The following is a 15,649-nucleotide window of genomic DNA, read 5'->3' as shown; positions in this document are numbered from 1 at the left end:
TGTTATGTTACTTTGCATTTATAAAGCGCCTTATGTACCATTGGTATGATCTCAAGGCGCTGGTAGGTTGAACGCCCTCGGTAACCGTATTTCAACCTACCAGTAGTTCTGGTACCAGTACTACGTAGTTCAAGTCAGAAGAGAGAGAGAGAGAGAGAGAGCCATTTGGTGCATGTGTACACCGGATATGTGTGCAGCAGGTGTGATAGCTGCTTCTTAGCGGTAGGTGTGGTGGTTGGGAGATCGGAAGTATGTGTTTGTTCTGGCTGGGTGAGACTAGAATGATTCTGTATTTAGTTAGGATGATGGGTAGTATGTGGCATGTGTTGGTATGGGAACAGCTATACCGAATGTGTCATAGTATCGCTGTGTTCTAGTTGAGTGGTGGTGTATAGAAGAGAGTAAGTGTGGTGATGTGATATGGTGGTTTTCATTAGGTGCTTGAGATCGAGCGCCTTCATGCTCATGCATTCCATGCACTCAACGATTCCAAGCACTCTAACCGTTCGATGCGCTCCAACCGTTCTGTGCGCTCCAACCGTTCTGTGCGCTCCAACCGTTCTGTGCGCTCCAACCGTTCTGTGTGCTCCAACCGTTCTGTGTGCTCCAACCGTTCTGTGCGCTCCAACCGTTCCGTGCACTCCAACTGTTCCGTGCACTCCAACTGTTCCGTGCACTCCAACTGTTCCGTGCGCTCCAACTGTTCCGTGCGTTCCAACTGTTCCGTGCGTTCCAACTGTTCCGTGCGTTCCAACTGGTCCACGCGTTCCAACTTGTCCACGCGTTCCAACTTGTCCACGCGTTCCAACTGGTCCACGCGTTCCAACTGGTCCACGCGTTCCAACTGGTCCACGCACTCCAACTGTTCCATGCATTCTGCCGTTACTTGTACTCCTGCCGTCCCTTGCAGACCAGCCGTCCCTTGCAGACCAGCCGTCCCTTGCAGACCAGCCGTCCCATGCAGACCAGCCGTCCCATGCGCACCGACCGTTTCATGCGCACCAACCGTTTCATGCACTCCAACCGTTTCATGCACTCCAACCAATTCTTGTGCAATGTCCATTCTATGCCCTCTGTTTGTTCGATACATTCCATTCGTTGCATGTACTCACTCAGTTCTATGCATTCCGTCTGTTCAATCATTTCCATGCATTCCTTCTGATCCATGCACTTCGTCTGATACATGCATTTCATTCGCTCCACACTCTTCATTCGCTCCACGCTCTTCGTCCGCTCCACGCTCTTCGTCCGCTCCACGCTCTCCATCCGCTCCAGACTCTTCATGCGCTCCAGACTCTTCATGCGCTCCAGACTCTTCATGCGCTCCAGACTCTTCATGCGCTCCAGACTCTTCATGCGCTCCAGACTCTTCATGCACTCCAGACTCTTCATGCGCTCCACAAACTTAATCGGCTTTATGCTCTTCATCAGTTACACCCACTTCATTTGTTCGAACCACTTCATCCGTTCCATCCATGTTGTCTGTTGCACGCAATCCATCCGAATTAAGCACTCCGTCCGACCCATGCACTCCATCCGTCACATGCACTCCGTCCAAGTCATGCACTTGATTCATCTATTCCATTTGTTCCGTTCATTCCATGCACTCTTTCATTCAATGCCATCTATCCGTTTCACGCACTCTGTCTGATCCATGCGTTCCATCTGTATCATGTATTCATCCTTTCCTTCCTCTCATCATTTTATTCCTCTTGCTCACTTTGTTCCTCTCTAATTAAATAATTTCATCTGTTTCTTAAATTAATCCACTTCACTGTTTTGTTCCGATTTATTCCTTTCATCCTTTTCATTCCTTTTATCCACTTCACTCGTTCTATTCAGTGTATACGTTTTAAATTGCCTTAGAGGTTTATAGTTTTTTTTGTAGTTTTTTTTTTTTATTTCTCATTCGGATCATGAAGCTGGATTGTTATTTGTGAATATGGCAGCTTTGGGCTAAGGTCAATGATTGCTGTTATCCAGTTTGAGTTAAGAGTCGATTTTAGGGGAAGAGCAAAGTTTTTAGTAATTTGCGGAAGGACATGAGGTCCTCAGTGAGTCGGATGTGGGGTGGAAGTGCGTTCCATAGAGTGGGGGCCAGGGCTGAGAATGATGATCCACCTAACCTGACTGAGTTGGTTTTTGGTATGACTAGGAGGCCTGCAGAGCTGGATCTTAGAGTGCGAGAAGGATGGTATGGTTTTAGTTTGGCTTGAAGATTTTGAGGTCTGGTTTTATGAATTGCTCGGTGGGAGATGCATAAGGGTTTGAAGGTCACCCTACGGGCAACCGGAAGCCAGTGCAGAGTTTTAAGGGCTGGGGAGATGTGATCTCTTGGGCCAAGTGCTAGTAGCAGTTTGGCTGCAGCGTTTTGTGCTCTTTGTAGTTTAGTCAGTTGGTATGCGTGGACTCCGAGGTAGAGGGGGCTAGCATAGTCCACTCTTAACATAACAATTGATTGGACCACAGAGAGTCTGTTGGGAAAGGAGATATATGGAAAAATGCGCTTCAGAGTTTTAAGGTGGTAGTGGCAGGACTTGGAGACGTTATTGACTTGGAGCAAGAGGGTTTGGTCTGAGTCTAGGGTGCATCCAAGGTTTTTTACTGAAATTGAGGGTATCAGGGAATTGCCCATGGCAGATGGCCAGGGTAGCGGGTGCGGGAGAAGTTCGGTGTTGCCACATGCCATGATTTCAGTTTTGGAGGGGTTTGTGGTAATCCAATGATCAATGTCTACGAGGCAGGAAGTGAGGTCGGGTTGGCAGTTGGGTTTTGAATTCAGGAGTTTTAGGATTAGTTATAACGCTCACCTGATTCCCGTAGAGGCGCCGGTCTTGACTGGGCGTACACCGTATCTTCAAAGGTGATGTGTAACACACGGCTGGCTCTTTGGGCTGGACCTCTGTGCACTGTATGTCTGACTCGAAGGGTAAGATGTCTGCAGATAGAAAATATGGGATTAATGAACTGGGTTATTGAATGTCTCTCTCTTCTTCCCTTTCTCTTCTCCTGTAGAACCCCAAAGGTTAACGCTCTCACCTTAGGTAAGTGAACGCCGTGCTCTCCATCTGCCTCGGGGCAGGGTGCTGTAACCAGTTTCTTCACTGGATAAGGGGAGCAGGCCTCTTGACTTCAGAGGACTGCTGTCCGTCGTTTACTGCACGAATGGTAAGTTTCGAGTAATTCTAATGTCTTTAAAAGTCTTTAGTAATGATGTCTCTTGTTTTGCAGGGTTCCGGCGATGGCGGATGACGGGCTGAAGTGAGTTGAAGATGGAGCCCGTGTGATGAATAGAAGCGCCTGGAAGCATGTAAGTAAGCGCTTGTTGCCTGCTTCACGATGCGCTCTAACTGTCTTTTTATTTTGCAGGTACAAGTTCGGAGCGGCTGCAGGGTGCCGGAATACCCACTGGGTTAGATGTGGAAAGGAGTAATGGCACGTGAGTATTAAAGTTCCCCAATGTCTTTAAACGCACCTTGTTTTGTCTTTCAGATGCGGGATGCAGCGCCGAAGGCCTCCGGAGCGTGCGAAGAGTTGGTAAGCTTTTGTCTTTCAGATGCCGGAATGCAGTGCGAAGACCTCCGGAGCGCACGAAGAGTAGGTAAGCCTTTGTCTTTCAGATGCCGGAATGCAGCGCGAGGCGTTGGTGACAGCCGATGGACCAGGTAAGTGAAGCGCTGTCACTGAAGACCGTAATGCTAACCTGTTCTTTCTTGTCTTTATAGGTGTTGCTGAAGACTGGATTCAGGATGGTAAGCCTTTTTCCTTAGGCCCAGGATCAGATGCAGAAGACACGATGAGCGTTCTGCTGCAGAGGATGCAGAATAACGCAAAGCAAGATTCATCCATCGGGTGTGGTTTAAATAGCCTCCTGTAGTGCTTAGGTGTCTCCTTCCACAGCCACGCCTAGGTAAGAAAAGAGTTCCTGCTTTCCAGAAGAGTTCCAGTGTTCTGAACCTAGGGAGTGGCTCCTGCCCCACCCAACAGGAAAAGTAGTTCCAAACAGAAGAGGAGCAGAGGCTCAACTGGCAGGCAAGTAAGCAGCATGGTCTGCTGCAGGTAAGTCCACCCAAGCATTATGAGCCCGGCGCTTCCAGCGCTGGGACTGGGCATATTTATGAGCCTGGTGCCACTGGCGCCAGGACTGGGTCCAAAAGGTCCCAATTGGGACTGGTTGGCACTCGGAACCTGGGTTATGGATCTGCTTCCAAGGGAGTTGGGAAAACCCTGACCTTTTGGAAGCAGAGATCATGACATTAGTTGTGTGTCATCCGCGTAGTTGTAGCATAGGATGTTGTGCGCGCAGATTTTTCGTGGGAGGGTGGACATATAGAGGTTCAACAGGAGGGCTGATAGGCATGCTCCTTGTGGAACTCCGGTGTTGACTGGTCGGGCGTGGGAAGCATGGGTGGAGAGTACAGTAATTTGGTTCCTATTGTCGAGGAAGGATGCTATCCATTTGAGAGCGTTTCCACAGATTCCCAGGGAGTGGAGGCGGTCAAGGAGGATTGAATGGTTGATTGTGTCAAAGGCGACGGATAGGTCAAGAAGGATTAGTGCTGCGCATCCCGCAGAATCAGCAGTGTTTTTAAGGTTGTCCCAGATTGAGGTTAAGGTGGTTTCAGTTCAGTGTTGGGCTCTTAAACCTGATTGAGCTGGGTCTAGGAGATTGTTGGCTTCGATTAAGGCATTTAGTTGGGAGCAGGCGGTTCGGTCAATGGGTTTGGCAAGGAACCTGGTGTTTGAGATGGGGCGGTAGTTTCTGGGCTCGAGAGGGTTGAGGGAAGGTTTTTTAGAAGAGGCTTGACATGAGCAGTTTTGGAGAGGGAATTGTTTATGATGGTTCTTGCGTGTTCTTCTGCGCAGGTGGATGCGAACATTTCTTTGAGGGTTGTGGAAGGGCAGGAGTCGTGCGGGGAGCCTGACAGTTTGCGGGCAGAGAGAAGTTTGAGAAATTGGGCGGTTGATATTGGAGTGAAGGAGTCAAAAGTTGGTTGGGTAGCGGTCGCAGGTGGTGGGATGGTAGGTAGGGTAGGTGGATTGGGTGGTGGGTGTAAGAGAGCTAGTTTATTGGTTAGAGAGTTTGTTCTTTCGAGAGCTGTGGTGTAAAAGTGTAGAAAGTGAATCGCACAGTGATTGTGAGGGTGTGGGAAGGGTGGTGGTACATGACGGTTTGGTGAATTCGGTGATGATTTTGTGAAGTTCTTTGCTGGGGTTGTTACAGTTTAGGATTCGGGAGTTGTAATGTTTTTTTTAGCTTTCCGGATTTCGGCCTTGTAGTGGCGATGGTGTCGGGCCAAGGTGTATATGCTCAGGGCTGTTTTGTCTTTCCACCATTTGCGTTCTAGGGATTTATATAGTTGTTTAGTGGTCTTCAGTTCTAGTGAGAACCATCTAGGAAAAAAGCCAAGGCGAGCTAATGGTTTGCAAGAGGGGGTGAGCGTTATTAGTGAGGTGTTGAGCCATGAGTCAAAGGCGTCAGAGGTTAGGTGTTTGTTGGGTAGGCGGGTAGGGGAAGGAGACTGAAGGAGTGCATTGGCTAGGTCCAGAATGATTTTTAGTTTCTTCCAGCATTTGCATAGATTCGGAGGCTCTGGTTCGGGTAAGGAGAGCGGGTTGGGTGAGCGAATGGCGAAAGAAACAATGAAGTGATCAGACCAGATGATAGGGGTGGGGGTGGGTTTAGATGTATCAGGTTGTGGGAGCTGAAGATGGCATCAACTGTGTGTCCTTTATAGTGAGTTGGCCCGTTTATGTGGGTATGGAAGTTAATCGCGTCTAGGCCGTCAACCACGTCTGGAAAGGGGTGGTGGGGGGAAGTTGAGCTCCTAAGTATCCTACCTAGGATGGGAAAAGAAGGTGTTACAGGGAAGGGGATACTGCGTCTCACCATTCGGTGTCCTACTCCCACTCCCTGAAGACCCCTCATCCAGGTGATCCTCCTGCACTGGTGCACCCCCAGGAACTGGATCCAAGAGTGATGGCCATGTCCTGGCCACCTGGATGACAGATCCCTGGAAACTAGCGGTTGAGACACCTTCAGGTTTTTCACCAGTACCACACAATACTTAAATTCAATAATAGATGCACTAACTGTAGACAGTTTTAAACAGGCATTTGAATTCTTAATTGAGGTATATCTGCATAGAATATGGGAAGTTAAGGTAGGTTAGTTGTGAACAGTGGCAGAATGCTTTCTTTAGACTAGATATACAATTCTGTGTGAAGATCCCCCCCCCACCTGGGCAACCTTTGAGGAAAAAGTTAGGGAGTAACTTATCTTGTCTTTTACAGCCCAGTCCAATAATGTTCAATAACCTTGTACTTTAAAAGGTCCTACCACCCCAAAGTATCTGTGAGGCCACAGGAGAGCCAGATCCAAGACTAGTCTGGGACCCCTGGATGACTCCTGAGGCTAGAAGATGCTCTTCCTCGTCACATTACCTTTGGTGATTTAGCAGGCAGAGTTTCTCGGTTTCACTCCACGATTCCCTCCGAGGATGGTCCCCCCTTGGAAGAAGGAGCCACTGTGATTCTGAGTGCACGAGAAAAATGTAACCAAAGTCTTCCTGAAGTGCAGCACTTTTACTCTTTGCGGTGCTCTCCTGTGAAGATGAAACTTGCTGTGGGCTCCTTAAAGGCTTGGCAGATGAGAGTAAACCCCCGGGACACTTTGATGATTTCTGGCGGCGTCAGGTGCATAGGTCGCTTTTGGTGTCGGGGTTTGGAATATTGTGGTTTCACTGACCTCTAGATGGCTTCTGGCTACCTACACTCAACCACTGGAGTGGGCCTCGGATCCTCACCAAGTCTGGACCATCAGTACATCTTCGTTAGCTTCTGGTGGTGGGAAACTCACCGGCAGACCTTCCTTGGCACTCAGCGACTCTGGACTCTCTCCGTGGGAGAAAGTGGTCAGTGATGACGGCAAGGTTGGCCTTTGAAATTTTCATAGGCAGTTTGGAACTTTCGCAGCTCTGAGTGTCCAGCAGCACTATGCCAGGGTACACCCTCTTCTGGGCGGTAGATAGCAAAGGCTTCCAGCGGTCACGAAACACACTTGGAGACCCTGGGTGACACCAATGACTTTTCTGACTCGAGATGTCTGGGCACTCCTCTTCAGGACTCACGAAGACCCATTCTCTGGATGGCAGGTACACAGGACTGGCTTCCAGGGTACTTCTGATGAAGAGTAGCAGGTTGCACGATGGTCCCTCGTAGCTCGGAGACACATCTCCTTCACAGGTCCTCTCTGGATCAGTCCTTGGAAGAACACAGCAGCTTTTGGATTACACAAAGACATGCAGCAGCAGACTTCTCCAACTGGGCTTCAAGGAACAGCCTCTTCTTGCTTCGACTTCAGCTTCTGAACAAATTGGTAAGTGAGAGGTCTTCAGATATACACATCTGCTCCCCATTCACTGTGGCTGAGCCAGGCTCAGTCAGCCAATCACGCGTAAGGGCATTCATGCAGGCAGGCTTCCAATGAAGCTCACAGGCATTCAGGCCATTTCCTCCACCAAGACACCAATAACGAAGAATTTTGATTCAGGCAAGTACCCAGTCTTTCAGGACACTACACTGCATGGTTTATAGTGATTTTTTCGAATGGCATATTTTCGAATGGCATTTTCTAGACACAATTTAGCTGATTTTTTTTTTTCTTCGAATGTTTATTTATACATATTTTTTTTAATGTTTTTTTTTTCCCCCAACCCCTCTTTTTTTAAAACACTTTTTTAAACTTATGAAACAAAAAAAAAACATAAAATAAAAAAAGAATACATTCGAGAAAAAAAAAATTTGGCAAAATGTTTGCGACAAAATGGTGTTTCGAAAATACCACACTGCATTCATGTCAATCTCAGTCAGGGCAGTCTCAGGCGTTGTGTCACATACCACACTTAGACACCCATAACACAGAATGTGAGATTACTTCAGACGCCATTCACCCAGGTGCCAGCCCGTGGTCAACACACACTTCTCTCTGCTCTATTTTTTCTCTCTATACTGACTTATTCAATACTGCGTATTGACTGACCTCACCATCTAACATCTGTATGTACTGTATATGTTGTGCAATAATTAATCTGCTAACCTTGTAAATAATGTAATCCTTGTAAAATTATTGTAAATGCTTTGTAACATTGCGTGCTGTTAAACATGCGCCCAGATGCCCCAGGGCAAGGAGCGCTCTAAAAATAAAATAAATACAAATACAAGTTCCGAAAAACACACATACGGGTATACCAAGGGTGTTGTTCACCAAAAGGAAAACATGAAGAGCTGCACTGCCAAAGGTCCAGGCTGGACCTCATTGGCAGATAACATAGAGATAAGACACAAAGAGAAGCGGTAGGGCAAGGACCATGAGGCCCTGTCCCTCCATAAGGCATTTCCAGCATCACATATATGATAAGCCTGTGTCTTCTGTCGGAGATCTGGTTGTAAGATAATGGCCCTCATTACGACCCTGGCGGAGTGGGTTTACGCCAGCGTTATTCGCGGCGGACCCGTCCGCCCTACTACGAGTTCCCGTAGCGCCATGGAGCCTTTCTCCGCCTGGTTTTTCCGGGCGGAGAAATCCATGGCGCTACGGGACCTTGTTGTTAATTACGCCACTGTATTTTACGGTGGCGTAATTAACGCCTTCCCCACTCCCATTATACCCTATGGGGCAAAAATGGGAATGGGGAAGGGTAAAATGGGGATTGGGGATTTACCGCCCCGCCAAGGTCGGAATGGGGCGGAAAATCCGCCAACCCCCATGGCGCTATCGGCAGCTTTCCGCCGTGCTCCATGGTGCATTTTGCACCGCGATTTCCGCCAGGGTCGTAATGAGGGCCAATGTAATTACAGGGCCCCACTGGTTCAACTACCTCATAGGGTCCATGCCATTTAGAGGCTAGGTTTTTGTCAGATGTAGGTAACAACACTAGTACTTTCTGTGCAATGGAGAAGAACCGTAATGAGACTGTGATTGTAATAAGTCTTCTGTTCTTGGGCTTTGACCATATGGGATTATACAAGTGATCGGACTGTTGCCATATGTTCTTTGAGACTGGCGGCAGTTTGAGAAATTGATAAAGAGTCCTTCTCTTTCTCTTCTCATGTTTCCCTTAGCATATCCAATACATCTTGTAGCGAACAATCACTAATATGTACTTGTTACCTAACTTTGAAGCTTCAAGGGGACCTACAATATCCATCCCAATCCTTGAAATTGGGATCTCTATAATGGGTAATGGATTCAATGGAGCCGGTGGTGGTATATAATTACTTGTTTTTGGCAGATGTCACATGCTTGGACAAAGTTCTTAATATCTGCATGAAATCTGGACTAATACGTTTGGGTATTGTTATCTTTTCAAGTATCCCTTGAGCGATTTTGTCCCCTGCTTGGATCTGAAAGATCTCCTTCCCATGATTCTGGAATATCACCTTTATATCTCCTCTGAAATCTAGGTCAATTACCCCAACCAAAGCGTTATTAATGATCAGGATGATGTAACGCCTAACTAACCCCATGCTATGGTCGGATTTCCCTGCCTAAAGAAATCTAAGGAAAGTCTGTGTCCACAAGTCCAAATCAAAAAGTCGGTATGTGTCAAAACCTATGTTTGTCCTCACAACTACAACAAAATCTAGTGGGGAAATGTTCTCAATAAGTTCTCAATAAGTGTTCAAGTTCAATACAGTTCCAATGTAACTTTGTTTCAAGGATGCTAGATTACGTTCTGAAGTTACCTTCTATAGGTTCACAAACATTAGTTTGCATCAAAAGAGGGTCTTGGGTTTCCCTTCCCCAAGTTGAAATGTAATCAAGTTCATACAACACTGCGATCTTGGGACTCGCTTCCCCAAGATAAACATCCTTCAGTTCTTTGGTTCTGAGGGTTCCCTTTGTAAGGACCGGAGGGGGGGTCTGTTCTTCCGCTCTCTATATGGTAGAGGGGAGACACAGAGACCCCTGCCAAGTTTCTCTAGTATTGGTAGATGTAGTCGAGCAATGAAGGCCTAGCTTCTCAAGAGGTGGTGTGAGCTGGTTCTTAAGTACAGTGTAGCCCCCAAGCACCCACAACGGAATGTCCACACACTGTATCGATTAAACCATAGTCTTTATATAATTAATATTCGAAGTGGTGTACACGATCACGATAACTCACTTTGTACGCAATCAACAATGGTAAATATATACAATTCTACAGTGGTACCACTAACGTTATTAGACCTCATTAAAGTGCATACGGTCAGAATGACACACAGATCAAAATAAAGAGGAAACCAGCAGTAGAGAGAGGAAGGAAAGCAAGATGGTTGAGCAATAGGCAGAATACTGGTAACTACCATTACACACAGTTCTGTGTGGAGATCCCTCCCACCTGAGCAATCTGTAGAAGAAAGATACAAGCGTTCCTACTAAACTTTGCAATAGTTCTGCAACCCCAAAGTACCTTTACATTGTAGCGTTCCGCGTTGGGGAATCGACGGCCCTTCTTGAGTGTCCTCCCTTTCAGGCAGGAGTCACGGGTCATCGAACGTCCGAAAAAGAACAGGTCGAGCTATGACGGGGAGGTGGCAGCTTCGTTCCTAGCGGTGCTTGTTGACGGGGAAGCGTAAACGTCCTGCAAGGAAGAGGCGTGCGGGGCCCTTCGAGGTCAATAGTTCTGGACCGCAAAGAGTTCAAGAACTGTGGCCCAGCAAGGGCGTCGAGTCGTCGGCGTCTCTGTAATCTTTGGGTGGCGGGAAACCCACCGGTGAATGCTCCTCGGCACGTCGATGGTGAGGCCTTCTCCAGCAGGATACAGCGGCGACAATGCGGACGAGAGCATCCTTGGATCAATTAAGTTCTTAGGCAACGGGAGCAAGGCGGCTCCAGTCGGCGATGGCAGTCTGCGACGGTGGTGGACAACAGTCCTGGCAAAGAGGAAGAGCTGCACTGCCAGGAGTCCCACATGAATTCCTGTGCAGAAAATAACACAGCACACACATTATAAAAGGACTACAGGACAAGGACATGGGGGTCCTGTCCCTCCAATGCATTTCCAGCATCACAAGTATATCAAGTAACCCACTACCAGAAAAGCACTTTAAAGAATAATGTGAAAGTGAGCAGTTGTCTTGAATATTGCTGAACGGCTTTGGGGAAACCTATGGTTGCGTGACCTGTGATGGGTGGACCGTGTGGTCTGATAACTGCGCCTAGACCAGGAAGTTTCCCAACACTGACATTGCCAACATCACGAGTCAAATTACAGACAAGGCATATGGTTGCGTGACCTGAGATGGGTGGACCGTGTGGTCTGGTAACTGCGCCTAGTCCATGAACCACGAAACATTGAAAAAGCAGCAAAGTGTGTTCCCTTGGTGAAGCTAACCAAAGGACGGGTCAAAAGGACCATGTATTCTCTTGTTAACTTGTGAACAGAGGAAACAAATCAACTGCTCAGGATAAATCTTGGGGAAGGGTGTGATGCTGGAAATGCATCGGAGGGACAGGGCCTCTATATCCTTGTCCTTTACTGCTTTTTATCGTGTGTTCTGTCGTGTTTACCGCGCAGGAGTTCAGGTGGGACTCCTGGCGGTGCAGCTCTCTCTCTTTTGGTTTGGTGAACAGACCCGTGGGATACCTTTATGGCACCCATGGGTAGGGGTACAACCCTGTGCCCCTAGTTTATGATTTTGGGCACCTGTGTATGGCCCACAGATTAGGGTATGGGCTGGTGGCAGCTCCATGCTCAATTTGACAGGTGCTCTGAGTATCCTCCATTTTGGGATACCCATGCCCTGCCATTGGAATCAGTTGATTCATGATAGGAAACAAGATGGCCCCTGTGGGTTCTTGCTTTCTATAGCCTGTTACCTTTGACTTCCCGAAGTCCCGGGAAGCCCTGACTCTGTCCCTTACTCCTGACTTGCTGTTGGGTTGAAGTTCCATATATGGTATTGTGGGGAAGTCCAGGCCAGACTGGCTAGAGCCTCCCCAACTGTATGTTGTGGGTACGCCCGTTGGGTGGGACCTGGGTGAATGGAGTGTGTGACGAATATGCATTTCATGTTATGGGTGTCTAGTATCTGGTGTTTGACACAATGGGCCTCATAACGAGTATGGCGGCAAGGCAACAATGGTGCTGGTATCGCTACCGGCACCGTTGCTACCGTACCGCCATACTAGGAGTTGTGCTCACGGGTGCCATTGCAGCCACCAGATCTGACCTGGTGGGCGTACCAGCACTTCCGAGCAGAACATGAGGGTAGCACTGGTACAGTTATTAACGGTACCAATGCTACCACCCTCCCCATTCCCATTTAGCCCTATGGGGAACAATGGGAATGGGCATGTAACGGCCTAGCACCTGCGAAAGGGCAATTACCAGGTCTGGCTGGGCCGGAATAGCCTGGTAATTGCCCATTCGTGGGTGCCGGACCCGGATGCGAGTTTGGTGGTAGCCTTGCCGGTAAAAGCGGCAAGGCTACCTCCAACCTCATAATGAGGCCCACTGTCTGAGACAACCCTGCCCGAAACTAGTATGAATGCAGTGTGTAGTGCTGAATGGCTGGGTGCTTGTCCGAATCCACATTCCTTGTTGCGAGTGTCTGGAGGGAGGAAAATGGCCTGAATGCACTGTGAGCCTGATTGGCTGCCTGCCTGCATGAATGCCCTTCTGGATGATTGGTTGCCTGAGTGTGACCCAGCAGAGTGAATGAGAGACCAAACAGTATATCTAGGGACCTCTCACTGATGGAAATCGTTCAGAAGTTGAAGTTGAAACTTGATGCTTACTCTCGAAGCCGAGCCGGAAGAAGAAGGTGAACCGCTGTTCCTTTGGACGCAATCTGAAAACAGCTGTGTCTTCAAGAAACTGACCCAAGAGAGGACCTGGCTAGGAGACCTCTTCCCGAGCTACGAGGGACCATCGTGCACCAGCTAACCTTCGCCAACACGCTCTGGGAGTTAGTCCTTGAAAGGCTGCCGACCGGAGACGGGGACTGCCGCAGAATCACGAAGCAAGGCGCCCGGACATTGACCTCCATCACCTTCGACCGAGATTCAGAGGTAATGCTGTAACCACATCGACCGGAGCATCAACGCTCCATTGCCTAAGACACTTTGAATCAAGGACTGTCTTGCTCATCACTGTCGACCGATTTCATTCTGCCGGAGAAAGTCAAGGTTGTCTACGAACGAGGAGAATCTGCCGGTGGGTTTCCCGCCACCCAAAGCTCTCAAAGACACCAACGAAGATCCGGAAGCCAGCATGGTTGAGTCCCGTTTGCCGATGCCAGACACCGACGACCCAACGCACTTGCTGGGCCAAAGTTCTTCATTGCGGCAACAAATTATCGCTGCATGCCTCATCTTCGCAGGACGTCCACGATCGATCGTCGACGAGCATCGCCAAGACCGAAGCTGCTGCCTCAATGCCTCTGTTTACCTTTTCTTTGGGGGATCTCGACGATCCGTGCCTCCTGCCATAAAGGGAGTCCACTCAAGAAGGATCTGTCGACGACCCCGCATCGAACTCTGCTAAACCAGGTACATTAGGTTAGTAGAGCCTTTTTAGAGAGAACCAAGAGGGAACAATATATGGAATGGACTTGTTTTATATCTTTATTTTACAGGTTGCCCAGGTGGGGGGATCCTCATACAGAACTGTGCCTAGTGGTAGGAGCCCAGTATTCTGCCAATTTCTTTAACCAACTTGCTTTCCTCCTAAGTCTACTGTTTCACTTTATTAATTGATTTGTATGCCATTTTGAAACTGTCTACAGTTGATGCATTTGAATGGAATCAAAGAAGTAATTGTGGTACCACATAGAAACTGTATATATTTATCATTTTAGAATTGCCTGAGCACACAAGTGTGCTATTATATGTGTACATAATCAAGGCCTTATTTATATAAAGATCTGTGTTATCTCTAACATAGTGTGTGGACATTCCTTTGTGGGCGCCTGGGGACTACCCTTAAGAACCAGCCCGCACCACCTGCTGAGAGCTTAAGCCCTGGTTGCTCGTCCACAGCTACCAAATAGAGAACCTTGGCTGGGGTGCTCTTTGCTTTAACTGTGCCATATAGAGAGCAGGAGTACAGATACCCCTCCAGTCTTTACAATACTCGATTGTCCCAGAATGTTCATGCACTCTTTAGCACTTCATAGTCTGATCAAGTAACCTTCTTTTCATTTAATATTGCATAAATGTAGCATTTGCCTGGTTTCCCTCAAACCACGACTTTTCTGCTGCTCAAGATTCAGTAAATGTAATGTTGTGTTGCATTTATCATGGTAGCGCCTTTCATTCAGTTTGGTTTTCAATAAATGTATCTTTAAGTTGTGCAGGCTTGAATAGCACCTTTTATCTAGTTCGGTATTCAGCAAATGCAGTTTTCAATTGTGTGGGCTTAAACAGCACCTTTCATTCAGTATGGCATTCAGCAAGTGTAATATTTAATTACTTCCGTGGACCGTTAACAATTCCAAGGTTCCTTGGAGTGCTCCGGGAATTCTGGGATTTCCTAGTATCTCCTGAAACTTACCGGGTCTCTGTATCTCGGTCCGGCGGATTCTCCCTGAGCAGGGAAACCAACTCGCCAGTTTGCTGCTGTGCTCCACCCAGTACAGTATGGCTTTCGTGCTTGGCTCTGCCTCTTCTTCCTGGCACTGCCTGCTGTACGCCTTCCCTCACAAGGGCTCCCAGTCCTGCGCAGTCACCTTGGCAAGACTCTCGGGATCTTCGTCGGTATGTCAGCATCTCGGCTTCTCACTCCTCAGCACGGCAATTCCTCAGTTCTATTTTCCGTATGTGACTGCACCTCCCATGTGCTTCTGGATTCCACCTTTTATACTCCCTTCTACCATTAACAGGGTGCAGGTGAAATTAGGTATGCTCAATTACCTGACCCTCTAGTGTGACATGCCTGATCTTCAATGCTACATGCCTCCAGACCACTCTTCTTCGTCCAACTCCTAGTTGCCTCTTCTTCTTCTTAGTACTTAAGGGAAAACTATAGAGGAGAATGGGATGAGATCGGCAATAGCCCATACAGGCTAAGGGAGGGTAGAGTAGGTCAATATCAGGGAAGGGGGGGATACCATGCCTTGCCTCCGGGCACCCTCTCTCCAATCTCCAAAGACCCTCCACTCAAGTGTTCCTCCCTTGCTGCCCACCCCATGGTTTGGATCCAAAAGCAATGGCCTTTTCCTGGCCACCTGTACAGAATATCCCTGGGGAGTAGATGTGAGAGTACCTTCAGTTTTCTCACAGTATACTTGATTAGAACTACTATAGAGCTCAAAGACAGCAAGCTATAAATTTGCTTTATTGATTTATAGTGAAGCGTTTGACTCTATATCTTGTGAATTACTATGGAAAAAAATACTTAATTGGAGTTGTGACTGCTCAATATTAGAGATGATTAAACAACTATATGATGGAACCTTTGTGGATATTAGGATACATGGTAGTTGTATCTCATATGATATGGTAACTAATCATGGGGTTAAACAGGGGTGTGTTTTAGCACCCCTCCTCTATAACTTCTTTGTCTCAGATATGCAAGTATGCTGGAAGGAGAGTAATAGTTTTCTGCACAAATTGGGACATAGGCCTTTAGTATGGCTTTCATACGCTGACTACTAGGACTGC

At 47.8% G+C, this 15,649-nt stretch overlaps 1 protein-coding gene across 1 annotated transcript; it reads right to left on the bottom strand.

The window, feature by feature from the left end:
- Window positions 1-882: 882 nt before the first annotated feature.
- Window positions 883-1,428, bottom strand: LOC138515381 (major royal jelly protein 5-like). The gene has a single exon (XM_069630243.1). The coding sequence runs from the start codon at window positions 1,426-1,428 to the stop codon at window positions 883-885; it is 546 nt and encodes a 181-aa protein (XP_069486344.1).
- Window positions 1,429-15,649: the final 14,221 nt, after the last annotated feature.

This window comes from Ambystoma mexicanum, chromosome 6q (genome assembly GCF_040938575.1).
Source record: "Ambystoma mexicanum isolate Mex_15411 chromosome 6q, UKY_AmexF1_1, whole genome shotgun sequence".
Classification (NCBI taxonomy): Eukaryota; Metazoa; Chordata; class Amphibia; order Caudata; family Ambystomatidae; genus Ambystoma; species Ambystoma mexicanum.
This window is presented reverse-complemented; position numbering and strand designations above follow the sequence as displayed.

Coding starts and splice junctions, on each gene's coding strand:
- LOC138515381 (XM_069630243.1), bottom strand. CDS start 1,428: ATGAAGAGCATAAAGCCGATTAAGTTTGTGGAGCGCATGAAGAGTCTG.